General features: G+C 33.6%; 1 protein-coding gene and 1 pseudogene across 1 annotated transcript; both read left to right on the top strand.

The window, feature by feature from the left end:
- Positions 1 to 13,716: 13,716 nt before the first annotated feature.
- LOC146899663 (putative LRR receptor-like serine/threonine-protein kinase At3g47570) lies at positions 13,717 to 16,555 on the top strand. The gene is made up of 2 exons (XM_085737559.1): positions 13,717 to 15,840; positions 16,032 to 16,555. The coding sequence occupies exons 1-2, from the start codon at positions 15,306 to 15,308 to the stop codon at positions 16,382 to 16,384; spliced, it is 888 nt and encodes a 295-aa protein (XP_085593685.1). The 5' UTR covers positions 13,717 to 15,305; the 3' UTR covers positions 16,385 to 16,555.
- LOC146899664 (uncharacterized) lies at positions 13,780 to 14,510 on the top strand (annotated as a pseudogene).
- Positions 16,556 to 17,256: the final 701 nt, after the last annotated feature.

The following is a 17,256-nucleotide window of genomic DNA, read 5'->3' as shown; positions in this document are numbered from 1 at the left end:
ATGTAATCCTGGGGAACTTATCGAAGCTTCAATATTTGTATCTTTGCACTAACAATTTACTGGTTTTATCTCGGAATCTATTGGCAACATTCAGTGTGGTTGAAAGAATTGGATACTAGTCACAACAGACAAATACCTCAAACAATTTCAAACATATATTTACTCAAAGTTCACTATTTATTTTCTAACTGCTTTTTAGGTACTCCAAGCTCAGATATAATGCGTCATCTTTGTTTTTTTTCACTATTTATGATTTAAGAATTTTAATGTAGAATTGATTACTCTTTTCCATAATATTTATCATGCATTTGACCATTTTACATATATATTAATAAAAGATGAAACGTGAAAGAAATATAAAATGTAACATAGAAACTCCTATTGTACAGCTTTTAGATCATGTTAAATTCCATGCTTTATGGTGGCTTAAGGCTAATAATGCCAATTTTGTGCACGGTTCTCAGAGATGGTGGTCGGACCCCTTAGTTTGTTTGGGTCTTGACTGATCTTTTTTGTATATACACTGTAAGACGGTTGTCTTTTGGGGTGGTCTCTTTGGTACATCTTGTACTCGGGAGGTCTCACCGCCATAGTTAATATATTCCATTTTGATTTCTTCAAAAAAAAAAAAAAATATTCTCCTTCTCTTTTTATAAATTTTACTTTTTTTTTTTTATGAATCATTTACGATTTTCTTTTTTGCTACATAATATCTTAGAAGTAATGCACATGTTATTAATTAGATTTTACAATTAAAAATTAGAGTGCAAATCATTGACATGACAATAAAGACATTTTAACTATGTTGACATCCTAAAACTACTACCTTTCATTTGCAACACTCTAATAAATATTATAAAAATGAAAAACAAATAGTACATCTTGGGGGGATTATGTAAAAAAAAAAAAAAAAAATCTCATGCTTTGGAATGGCTAGGTGATATGCGGTTTGATAACGTCGACATTATGTGAGAGGAATAGGAAGAGGGAAAGGAAGAGGAAGAGGACGCGGAAGAGGATGAGGAAGAGGAGAGAGAGGTGCGAGAAATATCAAAGTGTTTGAGTGTTTTTCTTTTGCTTTTTGCTTGTTGTTCTCATTTATGACTTTTTTTTGGAAGAAGAAGAAAATGAAGAAGAAGAGGAAGAGGGGGAGGAAGAGGAAGAGGACGATGAAGTGGACAAGGAGAGAAGGATCAATGAAATATCAAAGTGTTGAGTTTTTTTGTTTGCTTGTTTTTTCAATTTATGACTTTATTTTGGTTTTAGTCCTCCATTTATTACTTTTTTGTTTTGTTTTGGTCCTCCGTTTTATGACTCAGCCAAATGTTTGTCACGTCAACCTCTATTTGCCAAATCAATTTTTTTTTAACAGCAAGGACTAAAATCAAAACGTTTGCAACTTACATGGTTTGTTTTTTTATTTTATTTTTAAAATGCATGAAAGAAAACCAAAAACTCGCCAACTTACGGGGACTAACTACATATTTAAGCCCAAATTATATCATGTCCAGTACATTTTCAAACTTACTGTGTCAAGATAAAATTAGTTTCTAATATTCCTCCATTCCATCTTCGTTGGTGTCTGGATTTGAAAAATTGGCTTGGTAAAACACAATAGATGTTTTCCTGATATTGAAATGTTACCTTGAAGAGGAAAATTAGAATATAATATATCAATCATACAATGTTCAAAATGTCATTCACATCTTAATCATTAACCAAAGATTCTCCAGACACAACATGTGTTCCCACTATTAAAAATCGTGTTAGGTTATTAAAAAAAAGTAATGGTATTACCTACAAATTTCTTAATGACTTTAATAGAAAATTAAAAAGCTAGGCTTATTTTCTTTTTTGAGCAAAAAAAGCTAAGCTTATTAATTAAATAACAAATTAAATAAAAAAATAAAATAAAAGATAACAAAATCATAGAAAGCATGAGTCTGAAAAAAAAATGAAATTATAGAACGTAATAATATAAAACATGTGAGATTTCATCAATTAGTACGCTCTAATTTATTTCAATTTAGTTTCGCGCACGAGCATGGGTCTATTGGATTATGCTCGTGCATGTGGCTGATTTCTCTGAATTAGAATTTTGGGTTATTTTACCCAATAAGACTGTTTTATATCATATCATCCTTGTGGTTTGACTGTTTTTTGGTTAGATGTATACATGCATTATTCCAACTTTAAGAAGAATGACGGTACATATACTTTGAGGGACCTATTTCTTCCTTTTCCAGACCTTACCCCCTCTCCTGCTTTCCTTCCCTATTATCCAATCAGTTAAGAAGGCTGCCTTATTTAACTTTAGATATTGGGCGTTTGTTATAGATTTTTTAAAAAAAAAAAGGATTTTTCTTTGTATTTTTAAGAAAATGATTCTTTTTTTAAATTTACTTAGAAATAGTAAAAGTTATTTCAAACTCATTTGGTATAATTTAAAAAAAGAGATTTTGATACCCGCTAATTTAAATATTCATTGAAATAGCTATTTGAAATAGCTTTTTTTAGAGATTTTTTCACAATTTTATTATCCAAAAAAATTACAACAAAATGATGAAATTTTTAGAATTACATTTTAAGATAAGCTATTCAAACAAATTTTTCATTTGAAGCTTTCCTTAAAAAGAAAATTGTTAAAAAATTCATAACAAACATATTACAGTACAAAAGTCTATAAGATTTTTGAAGAACTCTTGAGTTTGCCACTAAAACATATCACAGTTTGTGTGATATGTTTGTAAATGATTTTTAGTGGCAAAGCCATGTTCACTAGGTAAAAATAACTTCTTTTCATCAATGATTTTTGAAGAAAACACATGAGTTTATTTCTTGAAGCAGAGATCATAAGTTTTTTTATTTTTTCAAGAATAACAAAGCTACTATGGAGAGAACCAACTTACAGATAAAAGCTATTTGGACGTACGGAGGATATGAATTAACTTCTAAAGAGTTTCAAGAGTTTGTGAAAGAGAATTGAATTAGGCTTCAACTAATAAAACATAACAAATTATGGTTCAAACCATGATTTTTGGGAAGAAAAATTAGAACGATATGGCTCAAATCATGCTCAAAAGTAAGAAACTACCAAAATAATTTTGGGTTGAAGTTGTGGAGTGTGTAGTCAAATTAACTAATAGATTTCCAACAATAAGTGTGTGGCTAAAAACACAACAAGATGCATAGAGTGGAATAAATTCAAGAATATCACACTTGAGGGTCGCATATGTTCATATTTTAGACGATAAGAAAGCTAAACTTGACGACAAGAGCTAGAAATTCAGCTGTTGGTTATCATTAAAGTTCAAAGGGAATCATGTTGTAAAAAATGAACAACAAGATATAAATTAGTCGAGATGTGGTCTTCATCGAAGAAGGAGAATGAGACGTTATTACTCACTAAAAGGAGAATGTCACGCTTACCAAAATTGTCCACTTCTGTAGACATTAGGAAGGAAAGGATCGTGATATGCACATGTAGCATTCATATCACTATGACAACACAGAGCTCTTATCACCTCGATGACTTAAAGATATTTATGAGGAAATTGAGGGAATGGATAATCTACATTATTATGTCTCTCTTCAAATTATGCATACACAAACTTGGAATCAGCAGCAAAAGATAAAAAACAAAAATATGCAACGGATAAAGAAATTATAGATATAGAAAAGAATAGAACACATAAACTTGACACCCTTCTAAAAAAGCATAAGGCTACCAATGTCTAGTCTAGAAAGTGTGCAAGGCAAAAAGAAATGTCAAAGGAAACAATGAAGGACACAAGGAAAGAATAGTTGCAAAAGGCTACACTAAAAAGATTGATTGAAATATAGTATTTTTCGCAAGTCGCTCATCAAAATACCGTAAGAATAGTACTCTAACAAGTTGAAAAACACGAGTTGAGAGCTCCTCATATGGACGAGAAGTATGCCTTTTTGAATGGAGTCCTGTAGAAAGAACTATGCATTAAGAAACCATTGGGATACAAAGTAAAAATTGAGAGGGAAACAAGATATTATTGTTGGAAATATTAATAGGAAATAGATTTCGGATAGATAGGAAAGATAGAAGAGAGTTGTTTTGCCGTGGCAAAAGCCACTGACATGAAAGCAAACTTTCGGTGGACCTCCGGTGCAATCCAATATCCGGTTTTGCTCTTCAAAGTTTACACAACTACGTGTCTGAACTCGTGCACTCAGCATGTTGGAGCTTCACAAACAATGCCCAAAATAATTGAGAATAGAATATAAAATAATGAACTTGATTTTTGACAACTTAACTGCTCCCCATTTTTTCCATACGTCTTTTATATATATGGTGCAAGTGGCCACATACTGGAAGAATTTCCTCACGTTACCGTTGCCACCTTCTCATATCACAATCAATGATATATATTGATGGCCATAAACACCCAACGGTTGGATACTTTGTTTTGCAACGGTAGGCAATTAAACCAAATAGTTATATAGTTTTAATGAGACACAAATTTGTAGTAGTAAATGACACTCGACTGTCATTATATTCTACAATTACTATCCAGATAAAGAAGGCATCTTATGGAAAAATCAAGTTTAAGGGACGGAATGGATAATAAATTTTATTTGGTCCATTGGACTAATAAAGTTTTAGGACCAATTACATAATAAGTGATATAGTTCAAAGAGAGGTGTATGAGTTGATTGATAATATAAGGATATAGTATTAAATGTTAACTCTCACTAGAAATGTGTAGAATATTATCTATGTAAAACTCTCACTAGAAATGTGTAGAATATTATCTATGTGTAGAATATTATCTATGTAAAACTCTCCTTTGGAGCTTATTAAAAGGGTAGATCATGTAATTTGTAAGTCAAGTAAGTAAAAAGCAAGAAAATATGAAATCAAAGCATCCTTTAAAGAAATAGAAATTGTCATTCTCTCGAATATTCTGTCCTTCTCAATTCCTCGTAAAAACACACTGTAGCCTTCTCATTTTGCAACATATATAATGACAACTAATTTACACCAATTTAAAATAATGAATGTGTAAGTTAACTGAAATTATGGCACGCTAGCTACCTGATGTTGTATGCGATGTTCCAACACTGAGACACAGGTGGTATGTTGAGCTTAATGTTTCAATATCGAGCTAACGATAAACAAACAGAACAGGGAAAATATAAATGACAGAAACGTAAATGGCACATGTTATTTGTTAACCCAGTTCGGTGACAAACACACCTACTCTGGGGGTTACCAAGCCAGGAAGGAAATCCACTAGTGTGGTCCTAGTTCTAAGTTTTCAGCAAACTCCAAGTTTACAACTTATCACCTAGATACTACCCGTACTAACTTCAGTTTAGGAACTCTTAGACCTGAGATTCCATCTCACATCCACTCAATCACACACCCTGTGATTACACAAAAACAATCAATATAATGTAGACACCTTCAAACACAAACTAAGTTCGTACATCAAAGCTTAAGAGTAGTTTACAATATTACGACTCAATAAACACAGTCCTAAACTTGCATCAAGGAGACACAAGAAAGGGACACAGTTAACAGAGACTCAAAACCCTAAACACTCTATTTTAGATATGACGGCTTCAATTACAAAATTAGGTTTTTCGTGCTTCCATTTATACTCTAAGGTAGTACGGGTTTGATCTTCTCGTTGGGCTTCAGAACATTGTCGATCCATGAATAGACCCGCTCACAAGGATCAGAACCAAATAACAAGTTTCCTAAAATGTTGACACATCTTTAGGAAATAAACACAAAGTTGATTCTGGTCAAAACACGCGTCTTTGGCCACAAGTAAAAAGGCGTGGATTCCTCAAATAATTGAAGTGCATTAATTATGGCACGAAATAAGGGCACACTGAAGTCGTACCCACATGTTGAAACATTGGGTCCAACATCTTTCTTGTATATTTGTTTTAGCAATAATGAGGCCAACATACAAATATCCAACATTAAATAGTTCAATTGATTGTTTGTTCATTTTTTTTTATAATTTCTAACAGGAGTTTTTTTAATGGTAAATTTTGTATGTCAATTGTTGTATCAGATTTTTTTTCTTTATCGGGATTTAAACCCCAGATCTCCAACTTCTTAACTCTTAGCTAAAAATAGTTGAGCTACCCAGATCCCTTAATTTCTAATGCAAGTTATATTAAATCTTTTTTATTCATTTTGGGTGAAACTTTTTTATCAACTCAGTCCTTTTTTTAATCAAGATTGCTATTAATATATTGTCGGAACCATTGTAGCTACTAAAAAAAGACTTATTTTTTTTCACCCTATTTATTTATGGCGCGTGGCCTATTGTTTTTGACGAAAATGTCAATGTGATTTTCAGATTCTATAATATGAAATAAGTTTTCCCCCTGTTCTGGATGGAAAAAAAAAGAATTTTTCACCAATTTGGATTTTAAAATCCGAACACCTCAAAAAATTAGGCGTTTTCCTTGCTTTTTCCAGATTATAAAATCCGAACCCCTCCTAAAAACCCATCGTGTGCCAAGAATTAAGGGAAAAAACATTTCAGATTATATATTCTGAACGGTATCAACACAAATATTGAGCTTGTTTGTAACATGGATATCTAGTTTAAGGAACATAATAATCATCCTAACCCCATCCTTGTGTTTTAGATCATTCTCAGTTGCTCCTGTCGTGTCTCGGTCGAAAATATAGTTTTCAGACTACTTAATCAAGATTTCTCTAAAACTTCCCTAGAAAATCAAAAAAATCTAAAAAAAAAAAATTGCATGAGTTTTATTTGATTTTTAGATTTTTTTTTGGTGGTATTTTTATTTATTTTTGTATTTTCCTTGACATGTTTTATCATTTTTTTACTGTTTTTTGTTGTTTTTTAAAAGCGAAATTCACAACTGCTAAAATGGAAAAGATTTGAATTGTTGCTTATATATAAACATGTTTCAGATTCTATAATCCAAATACATCGAAACTGTATTCGGTTGATAGAATAGTTTAAGAGTACTAGTAGCATTTAGAGTGGGACAGGGAAAGAGTTTCCCATCATGTGAAAGTTTTTTCCAACCATTATATTGAAATGAAACATTGAACTTACTATAGGCTGTCCACATTATATCTTTTTCTCACTCTCTTCAACCTCTCAACGAGACACCAACAGACCCACCACCACATACTCCCACCAGACGCAATCTTCAGACCAATCTTACTCCTTTTGATAATGCTTCAAGCCTGTGTCTAAAATTTCCACTAATTTCCATTCTTACATACTCTTGTTAAATTTTCAATACAATTTTTGTATGCAACATACCATTTTTACTCCTTCCTCTGCCACAACCACCACCCACACCAGCTGTTGTCCCATTGGCCTCGCATGGAAACCTCTCCCTCACACAACCGTCGGAAAGACAAAGTTGTCAAAATATTCGGCGCAACAGGCTTCGCTAAATCACCTCTCTTGGTTGAACTCACCACCGTCGTCGTCCTACCGCCACCACCATCACCGGAATTTTTGCCTAAATTTATGAATGGATTTGACTCCCCCTTCATCCTCTTTCTGTTTTTGTTGTACATTGCTCTTCTCTTTCAAAAAGTTGACTTATGTTCTCTTATGTATGAAGCATGCTCTTCCTACACAACATTTTGTAACCATTAATGCTTTTTCCCCCCCACTAAATTTGTTATGTGTTGTTTATCGATTTAATGAAATAATTAGTGCTTTTGGCTTGGATTTGTTGTGGAGGTCAATAGGTGGATTTTGAAAGGTTGTTGTTGTTGTTGGTGGTCATGGTAATGGTGGTTGACTAAGTAGATACATGGAGGGAAGTGAGAAGGATGATGGAAGATAATGTAAAAAGAATATAATGTTGAGAGACTATTATAATACTATGGTATTTCTTTGATAAAATAGTTAAAAAGTATCTTTCCCGTGGTGGGGAATTCTTTCCCTCACCAACCCTAAATGCCACCAAGAGTACTACGTAGAATCCTATGTATTTAAATCTAATCCAATCATAAAAGAGAGTTTAGTTACCCATGAAGAGCATAACTAACAAGATACAGTTGATATGTGTTGGAGAAGCGTCAACAAGCTAGACTCAAGCTCCCTTGCATTCATATGGTTGCTCACAACTTCCTCTCTCTTTCTATCTCAATAGTGTTCAAGTTGCAAGTGATAAAAAACTAGAATTGGTTGTATCTCTATTTATAGAGGTTATGTAAATGTACGTTCGATAGTTGTAGTGATGATCGCCTAGCGAACCGATGTTTCTTTATTAGAGGAAAAACCAATTATCTTCATATATTTTTTGAAACTGCCTTAGTTTACTTGGTGGACCAAATCTCGCCTAGCGAATCTCCTTGTGCATTTCTTTCTATAACTCTCTATTTTGACTCACTTTCACGTTGATGAGCTCGTCTAACGAATCAAGCTTATCCCCAAATGTCTTTGTGATGCTCTAGCTAGGCTTCTAGCGAGTGTACTTGCATAACTTTTTTTTGGCATTGATGTAGTCGTGTCCAAAGCCTACAAAAAGGTGTGGGAAATATGCATAATAGCTTCTTGGCATATTTTTGTGATATAAACAATATTTACATATAATTGGGTGGTTTTTATATTAGATTACTTGCAAAACAAGTTGATAAATGCTATGGAAAATATCTATAATTTGACACTTATCAACTCTCTCCAACTTAGAACTTTGTTTGCCCTCAAACAAAAGTCCCTAAGATTCTGGCGCGCAGTAAAAGATGTGAGCACGATGCCAAGACATGCGGAATGTCGAGCACAATGTCAAGACATCATGACAACACAAATAACGAGTAACTAACAGTAGATAAAAGCTGAAAGTAAAAGGCATAAGTTATTTGTAAACTCAGTTTAGTGCAATGTCACCTACGTCTAGGGGCTACCAAATCAGGAAGGAAATTCACTATAATAGTATTAATTCAACGTCCTATGTGAAGAACCTCTTGTTCACTCCCTTTTCACTTAATCACAACCCGTGGTATTTCTATCTAAGACTCTCCTAGATAAGAGACCTCCCTTTCACTTCCTCTCAATCACTCTACCCGTGATAAGGACAAATATAAAGAAAAGGGAGATACATGAGTGATTGAGAGGAAATATAAAGAAAATGGACAAACATAATCAACTCTTGCTTAAAAGCTTACGAGTGATTCACAAGATACAACTCAACTACAAGTCCAACTCAGGCATCAAGGTGATACATGAGTGGCTCACAAACAACAATGGACAGACTAAAACCCTAAATGACTCTTTTGCATATGACGGCTTCAATAGTAATCTTAGGCTTAGAGTCTTCCTGTATATTGCCAAGATTCTGAATGGACTTTTCTTCACAGGCTAAACAATCAGCCGACCAAACATATGGTCTTCACAATATTATTGGAGAAAACATATTATTTCCTTAAATGTCTTGACATCCATTTTAGGAAACACAGTAATGAATAAACCAACCTCTGTAGCTTCTAGAATCGCACATTTTTTGGACAACAATCCATGTGAATCATATCTTCAATAAAATCTTCAGTGATCTCACGTTTAAAACAAATCATCCAAGAATGTGAAGCAAAGCATACTACGATGTCGTACCAACATGTCGAAATATCTTGTCCAACATATTGCTAGAACACTTGTTTTAAGAAAATGTGGCCAATCTTGCATATGACGGCTTTAATAGTAATCTTAGGTTTAGAGTCTTTCTTTATATTGCCAAGATTCTGAATGGACTTTCCTTCACAGGCTAAACAATCAGCAGACGAAATATATGGTCTTCACAATATTCTTGGAGAAAATATATTATTTCTGTAACTGTCTTGACATCCATTTTAGGAAACACGGTAATGCATAAACCAACCTTTGTAGCTTCTAGAATCGCACATTTTTTGGAAAAAAATCCACGTGAATCACATCTTCAATAAAATCTTCAGTGATCTCATGTTTAAAACAAATCTTCCAAGAATGTGAACCAAGGCATGTTACGATGTCGTACCAACATGTCGAGACATCTTGTCCAACATATTGCTAGAACACTTGTTTTAACAAAATGCGGCCAATCACAATCTACAAACATAATAGTCCTCAAAAAGATAAAATTTCTCCCTTAGGAATTGATTTGAACGCGAGAATGGATTGACAAGCTGTTTAGTGAGTAAATCATTTTGAAACAAAAGATTGATAATGCATGATTCAATTGAAGATTTTATTGGTAAGTATTATGTTTGCTACTATCCTTGAATCAAACCATTAATATGAAATAAGTTTTAGATACAAAATTCATCTATACATTCCATATCAATAGCATGTCAAATATTGAATCAAACCTAACAAACTCCTTTATCAATAAATAGTGAAATTAAAAATATATGTGAAGTGAAACTCACATCCGACAATTATGCTAATATCCTGATCAAGTTAGGAATTCATCTAAGCATACAAGTTTCAAAGCATTAGAGCATAGACCACTAAAGTTGTTTGAGCATTAGAGCATTAAAACACAGTGAAGGGAAGGGTTATCTGTAGCTCTTTGAACAAAATTTCATACATAGGGAGGCCGCACCTATCACACTGACCTCATACTCAATAAGTCTCACCGATGGAAAACCACTTCCTAGTCGGCCGACGACGTGCCCACACAACAAAAAGCAAAATATAGCCTATCAGCCGAAGCTATATAATGACCTAGCCTTTGAGATGTCAACATTGACCTAGCTGTAGTCACCAACAATGAAGGAAGACTCCAAAGCAGCCGTTACTTTAAATTCCATTTTAGCTTCACTGTTTAAAAGAAATGAGAAACATGTGTATTGAACCTATAGGACTCCTCACACCACCAGATGACCTCCCTCTTTCAGAAAATGGGATAATTCTCAAGGTCACTAATCATTATGGTGTGACTCAACGTTTGAGATTGTACCTCGAGAACGTTTCTATACTCGAGCACCACCAGGCATGTCGCCTTAATCAACATATTTGTGGGACACACATTAACAACCTCTAAGGAGGAGGCGTTTCAACTTTGCACACATTAAATGATGTACCTTCCTTCAATCATCACCTTTCAACTCCCATTTAGTGCTCCTTGGCATATCTCCTCGCACTACAAACTCGCTGGGAGAAACAACAAAATGTCAAAGGCCAACCATGAATTTTTAGACATATACAAGCTATTCACGTCATAAAGATATTGAGGGCTTAAGGGGTATTTGTTCCAGACCGGATTTCAGTCCAATTCAACAGACATATTAACTCATTATACCACCTTAGGGACACTTAAGGGAGGTCACATGTGCGCCCTATCGCACAAAATCACCACCCTAAGGCTATCCTTCCCATCCAACCAATCTCTAACCAAATCCTAGAATCTCCAACGTGTTTCACAATAGCAGTTACAGTGTGCTCGCCTATATAACCATGGCACCACCGCCACACCCAAGTACACTTAAATTTTAGATACTTTCTACTCCTTAATTATATATTAATTTGAGCGTCGGAGAAGTTACCTATTTTGAATATTTCTTCCCCACTGTCGAATGATAACCTCCACCGTATTGGAGCTCTTCCTCTGCCGTACAAGATCGTCTTCAGTATGAGCGTCGAGATATTTCTGTTTCCGAACATATTATACTATATATATATATATATATATATATATATATATATATATATATATATATATATATATATATATATATGCGTGTGTGTATGCATGTATGTATGCATGTATGTATGTATGTATGTATGTGTGTATGTATGTTGAGAATGCCTTTTCTTAAGTGAGAATAATAGGAATGCATTAACCTTTGATTAAAACTCGATGGTTAAGATTAAAAATCCCTATTTAAAATACAACACCTCCCTCTATTCTATCTATTCTCATAAACCCATTTACATTTTCATCTTCTGCAACTACAATAATCTACTACCAATTTTCACAAAAGACTTTAATTTGGCTTTTCCGAAGATAATCCATTGATCTTCTTATAACCATTTTTGTGTTTGCTATTATAACCGATAATTTAATCATTGACCCTATTTTCTTCATCGACCACTAAGTTTTACTCTCAAAGTTTGCGACTTTTGTGTTTCAAAGATTAGTGGTGGTGGGTTTAGGGATTCAATTCCAAATAGTGTGAAGAAGATCCAGAACATTAAGGAGATAACAAGTAATCATATTGATGAAGATATCTATTCGATTAAAAAAATCACATTAGATAATAGAGAGAGGTTGATTTTTTTTTTTATTATGAAGTGTAGTTGTTTTTAATCGGAATGTTGCTATGGAATCACAAAGAAGAACGATACAACAGATGGTGAATCGGAGAAGAGGAAAAAAAGGAATTTATAAGAATTGATAAAATATAGATAGCTACATGTGTTTTTTAAACGAGGCTTTTTAATCTCAATTATCTATTTATTTATAATATGGTTATCAAGTATTCCTATCATTGTACATTAAATAGGCATTATACAAAGACACACAAACTTACACCTCATATATGATTTTTAAAGTTTGGCAGATGCAACATTGTAAGCCATTATTATATTGACAAGATATAATGGTTGAGATTCTCATATATATAATTTGAATAAATTTTAATAAAATGTTGACTTCCAATTATTGTTGTTGTTGTAAAATTAACTATTTTACTAAAATTAGTAAGGGTTCACCTCTAGACCTTTTTTGACAAATACATATTCGACAAAGTTTTAATTTATATCTTAAATATAATTTTTTATTAATGATAATTAAGGGTGAAAGCGGTTCGAACAAAACCAATGAAACTGAAAGTCCAAACCAAACCAAACCGAAAATGTATCCGACCTTGTCTGGTTCGGTTTAAAAATGAACCGAACCAATCTAAACCGATCTTGTTTGGTTTGGTTCTCGGTTTTTCATTTTGAGATCCAAGAAACTTATGTATCGAACCGATGCTAACCTCACTCCCCATTTTACTATTATTATCCCCCTTCACACACACTTAAGAGTATGCCCAAAATTAAAACCCAACATAAAGTACTACTTAATCCATTCACTTTCTCCCATCATTATCTCATCTCATCACTCAGACTCGATTTCATTTCCACTAAAATAGGAACCCTAGTCATCAACCATGCCTATGACCTATCCCAACGTTCCTCATCACCTTTGAGATCATTCATATGTTCGTTAGTTTTACCATGTTTATGCCTTCAAACTTTTGAAAATATATCGTTTTCTATGCCTTTGAAATATTGAGTAAGGTTAGTTACAAAAAGTTGTTTGAAAAATAGATAACATGAAAAAACAAAACATGAAATACAAAATTCCATGAAATATTTTAGTATGACATATGTTTTATGCATGAAATACAATTTTGTGAGAATATGAATTTTTTTTAATTGTATTTTTAAATAAATCGATCAACTGAACTGATCTAAACCGGTTTGTTTCGTTTGGTTCCTTTTTTAAAAAAGAGTGAAAACCGAACCAAACCAAACCGATGAAGATTTCATCGGTTTGGACATTTTTTCGACTAAAAGCCGATCCAAACGAAACTGTTACACCCTTAATGATAGTGTTTAAATTTTTAGTTTTTTATTCTAGTATTTCTTTATGAGGATTTCTATATATTGCCAACTGTAAACACGCGAGTAGATAGCTAAACCAAAGCACATGGAATGAAGTATATGTTAGCTCCGCAAGCAAAAAGAAAAAAGGAAAAAAGTGGTCGGATAGTTTATTGTCCTTTTTTGTGTTCCCAAAACATTAACCATATACAAGATGAAGGATCACTATTCGAGCAATAACCATGAATACCATCTTATTAACATTGTTTCTTATATCCATTTCCAGGTTCGATACCCGAGGAGATTGGCTATCTTGATAAACTTGAGGTTCTAATCTTGTTTAACAATAGGTTAAGTGGATCTATTCCTTCCATAATCTTCAACATATCATCACTCACAGGCTTGCATCTTGAACATAATCACCTCTCAGGCACAATTCCATCAAATATGGGATATAACCTTCCTAGTCTGCAATATCTACTCTTGGATCATAACAATTTTGTTGGAAATATTCCAAATAGTGTATTCAACTCTTCTAATCTTATTGTATTTCAATTGAGTGACAATGCATTCAGTGGAACTCTACCCAATATTGCTTTTGGAGATTTAAGGTTCCTCAAATCATTTTACACATCTGACAACAATTTGACAATAGAAGACTCTCATCAATTCTTTACTTCCTTGACAAATTGTAGATATTTGAAATATCTAGACTTATCAGGGAATTATGTACCCAATCTTCCTAAGTCAATTGGAAACATAACTTCAGTTTTCGTCCGGGCACAATCATGTGGAATTGAGGGTAATATTCCCGTAGAAGTTGGAAACATGAGCAACTTGTTATCACTTTCTTTGTATGACAATAATATAAATAGACCAATACCTCGTTCAGTCAAAGGGTTACAGAAACTTCAGCATTTGAGTCTTGGCAAAAATGGACTATAAGGATCATTTATTGAAGAGTTTTGTGAAATGAAGAGTTTGGGTGAGTTGTATCTAAACAATAATAAGCTCTCTGGAGTTTTACCAACATGTTTAGGAAATATGACTTCTATTATAAGGTTATACATAGGATCTAACAGTCTGAACTCTAAGATACCTTCCTCTCTTTGGAGTGTCATAGATATCTTAGAGATAGACTTGTCCTCTAATGCCTTCATTGGTAATCTTCCACTTGAGATTGGGAATTTGAGAGCAATTATACTATTATACCTATCAAGAAATCAGATTTCAAGCAACATTCCAACAACCATCAGTTCCTTACAAACATTGCAGAATCTCTGCTTAGCAGATAATAAATTGAATGGATCAATTCTCAAATCACTTGGTCAAATGGTAAGCTTGATCTCCTTGGACTTGTCCCAAAATATGTTAACTGGTGTTATTCCAAAATCCTTAGAATCACTTGTGTATCTTCAAAACATCAACTTCTCATATAATAGGTTACAAGGAGAGATTCCTGTTGGTGGACATTTCAAAAATTTCACAGCTCAATCATTTATGCATAATGATGCACTTTGTGGCGATCCTCGCCTTCAAGTACCACCTTGTGGCAAACAAGATAAGAAAATGTCAATGGCAAAGAAGATATTACTCAAATGGATACTTCCCATAGTTGGGTTGGGTCAGCCTTTCTGGTTGTTGCATGCATCATATGTTTTAGACTTAAAAGGAAAAGTATTGAAAAAACTCTTGAAAGGGGTTTATCAGCTTTAGGAGCTCCAAGAAGAATATCATATTATGAACTTCTGCAAGCAACAAATGGATTCAATGAGAGAAAAGTACTTGGAAGGGGGAGCTTTGGCTCTGTGTATCAAGGGGGAGCTTCCTGATGGTGAGATGATTGCAGTTAAAGTATTTGATTTGCAATCAGAGGCAAAATCAAAGAGCTTTGATGCAGAATGCAATGCAATGAGAAATCTACGACATCGAAATCTGGTAAAGATTATCAGTAGCTGCTCAAATCTTGATTTCAAATCATTGGTGATGAAGTTCATGTCAAATGGAAGTGTAGACAGTTGGTTATATTCAAATAACTATTGTCTAAGTTTCTTGCAAAGGTTAAATATAATGATAGATGTTGCATCTGCATTGGAATATCTCCATCATGGTTCTTCAATACCAGTGGTTCATTGTGATCTAAAGCCTTCCAATGTCTTGTTGGATGAAAATATGGTTGCACATGTTAGCGATTTTGGTATTGCCAAGCTCATGGATGAAGGACAATCTAAAACTCATACACAGACTTTAGCTACTATTGGATACCTTGCACCAGGTCATTTCTTCTCTTTTACTTAACATTTTCTTCTTTATGTTTTCAGTCCCAACCAATGTATTTGATTTTGTCAACAAAAAGATCTACAACACACATTTGTAATCAACATGTTATATTCGTAATTAATGTGTAAATAGTATAGATCTAAGCCTTATTGTTTACACTATTTGATAACTAGTGTTAACATGCAGAGTATGGATCTAAGGGAATTGTTTCGGTCAAAGGAGATGTGTACAGCTATGGGATCATGCTAATGGAAATCTTCACAAGAAGAAAGCCAACAGATGATATGTTTGTTGCAGAACTAAGCTTGAAGACATGGATCAGTCGATCATTGCCTAATTCAATTATGGAGATCTTGGATTCAAATTTAGTCCAACAAATTGGGGAACAAATTGATGACATATTGACTTACATGTCATCTATTTTTGGTTTAGCCCTGAATTGTTGTGAAGATTCACCTGACGCAAGAATTAATATGGCAGATGTTATTGCATCACTAATCAAAATTAAGACTTTGGTTCTTGGCACAAGCAGGGTCTAGTTATTTTCATTTGTACAAGTGGAGTTTTAATTCGTTGTAATGTTTGTGTGGGATGTTTTCAATATGGTTTTTGGATTTATGTCTTGCTTCTTCTAGTTTGTCCTTTCAATTTTTTTCATTGTTATATGAGATCGAAGTACACCATTTTCTTAATATATTTCCTTTACGTTGGATCCTCTCTCAATTTGTTTCCTCTATGGTCTCGACTCACTGTGAGAGTGGGAAGAAAAGATATTCTATTACTGAACATGCTAATCATTTTTTGTTGCATATTTATTTCCTCTGTATCATACCAGGTGGTGTCTACTTACTAGTTTTCTACATTACATAATTGAGAAGAAAAACATAGTTGAACATGTTTGTTATCAATTTAGAGACATGTATTCTCAAATTTGATTTGTACATTTAAGATCAAACATGGTAAAGAATATTAAGAAACCTAAGTGATATTTCCTTTTAAGTCTCTAATATATTTTAGGTAAGGGTGAAAGATTTGTGCGTTAGAAACAAGGAGAAGTTGAATTGGGTTTCTGCCAATTGATAGAAGTGCATGTGAAGTTGAAATGGATTTTGAAATTGTATGATAAATAAGCCTGCATTGACAATGAGTTTGTTAGTAAAAAAAGCATTCTTCTAGCTTAAGTTTTAGTAGCTTCAGATAAGTGGTTGCATTCGCTTGGAAGCTCCTTCGGGACCGTATTCCAATTCGAACTAACCTTGCTTTACGGAATGTGTTAGACCCGGAATCCTCTATTAATTGTGTGCTGTGTGATGGGGTAGCAGAGACCGCAAACAATCTCTTTCTTCGCTGTCATATAGCATCTCGAGTTTGGCGCAAATTTTTGGACTGGATACGAATCTATTTTGCTCCT

This window comes from Medicago sativa, chromosome 8 (genome assembly GCF_051527215.1).
Source record: "Medicago sativa cultivar Bolivia chromosome 8, Bolivia_mono, whole genome shotgun sequence".
Lineage (NCBI taxonomy): Eukaryota > Viridiplantae > Streptophyta > Magnoliopsida > Fabales > Fabaceae > Medicago > Medicago sativa.
The sequence above is the reverse complement of the archived record's forward strand: the minus strand, read 5'-3'. Positions and strand labels throughout refer to the sequence as shown.

Coding starts and splice junctions, on each gene's coding strand:
- LOC146899663 (XM_085737559.1), top strand. CDS start 15,306: ATGAACTTCTGCAAGCAACAAATGGATTCAATGAGAGAAAAGTACTTG. Junction 15,841..16,031: donor TATTGGATACCTTGCACCAG/GTCATTTCTTCT, acceptor GTTAACATGCAG/AGTATGGATCTAAGGGAATT.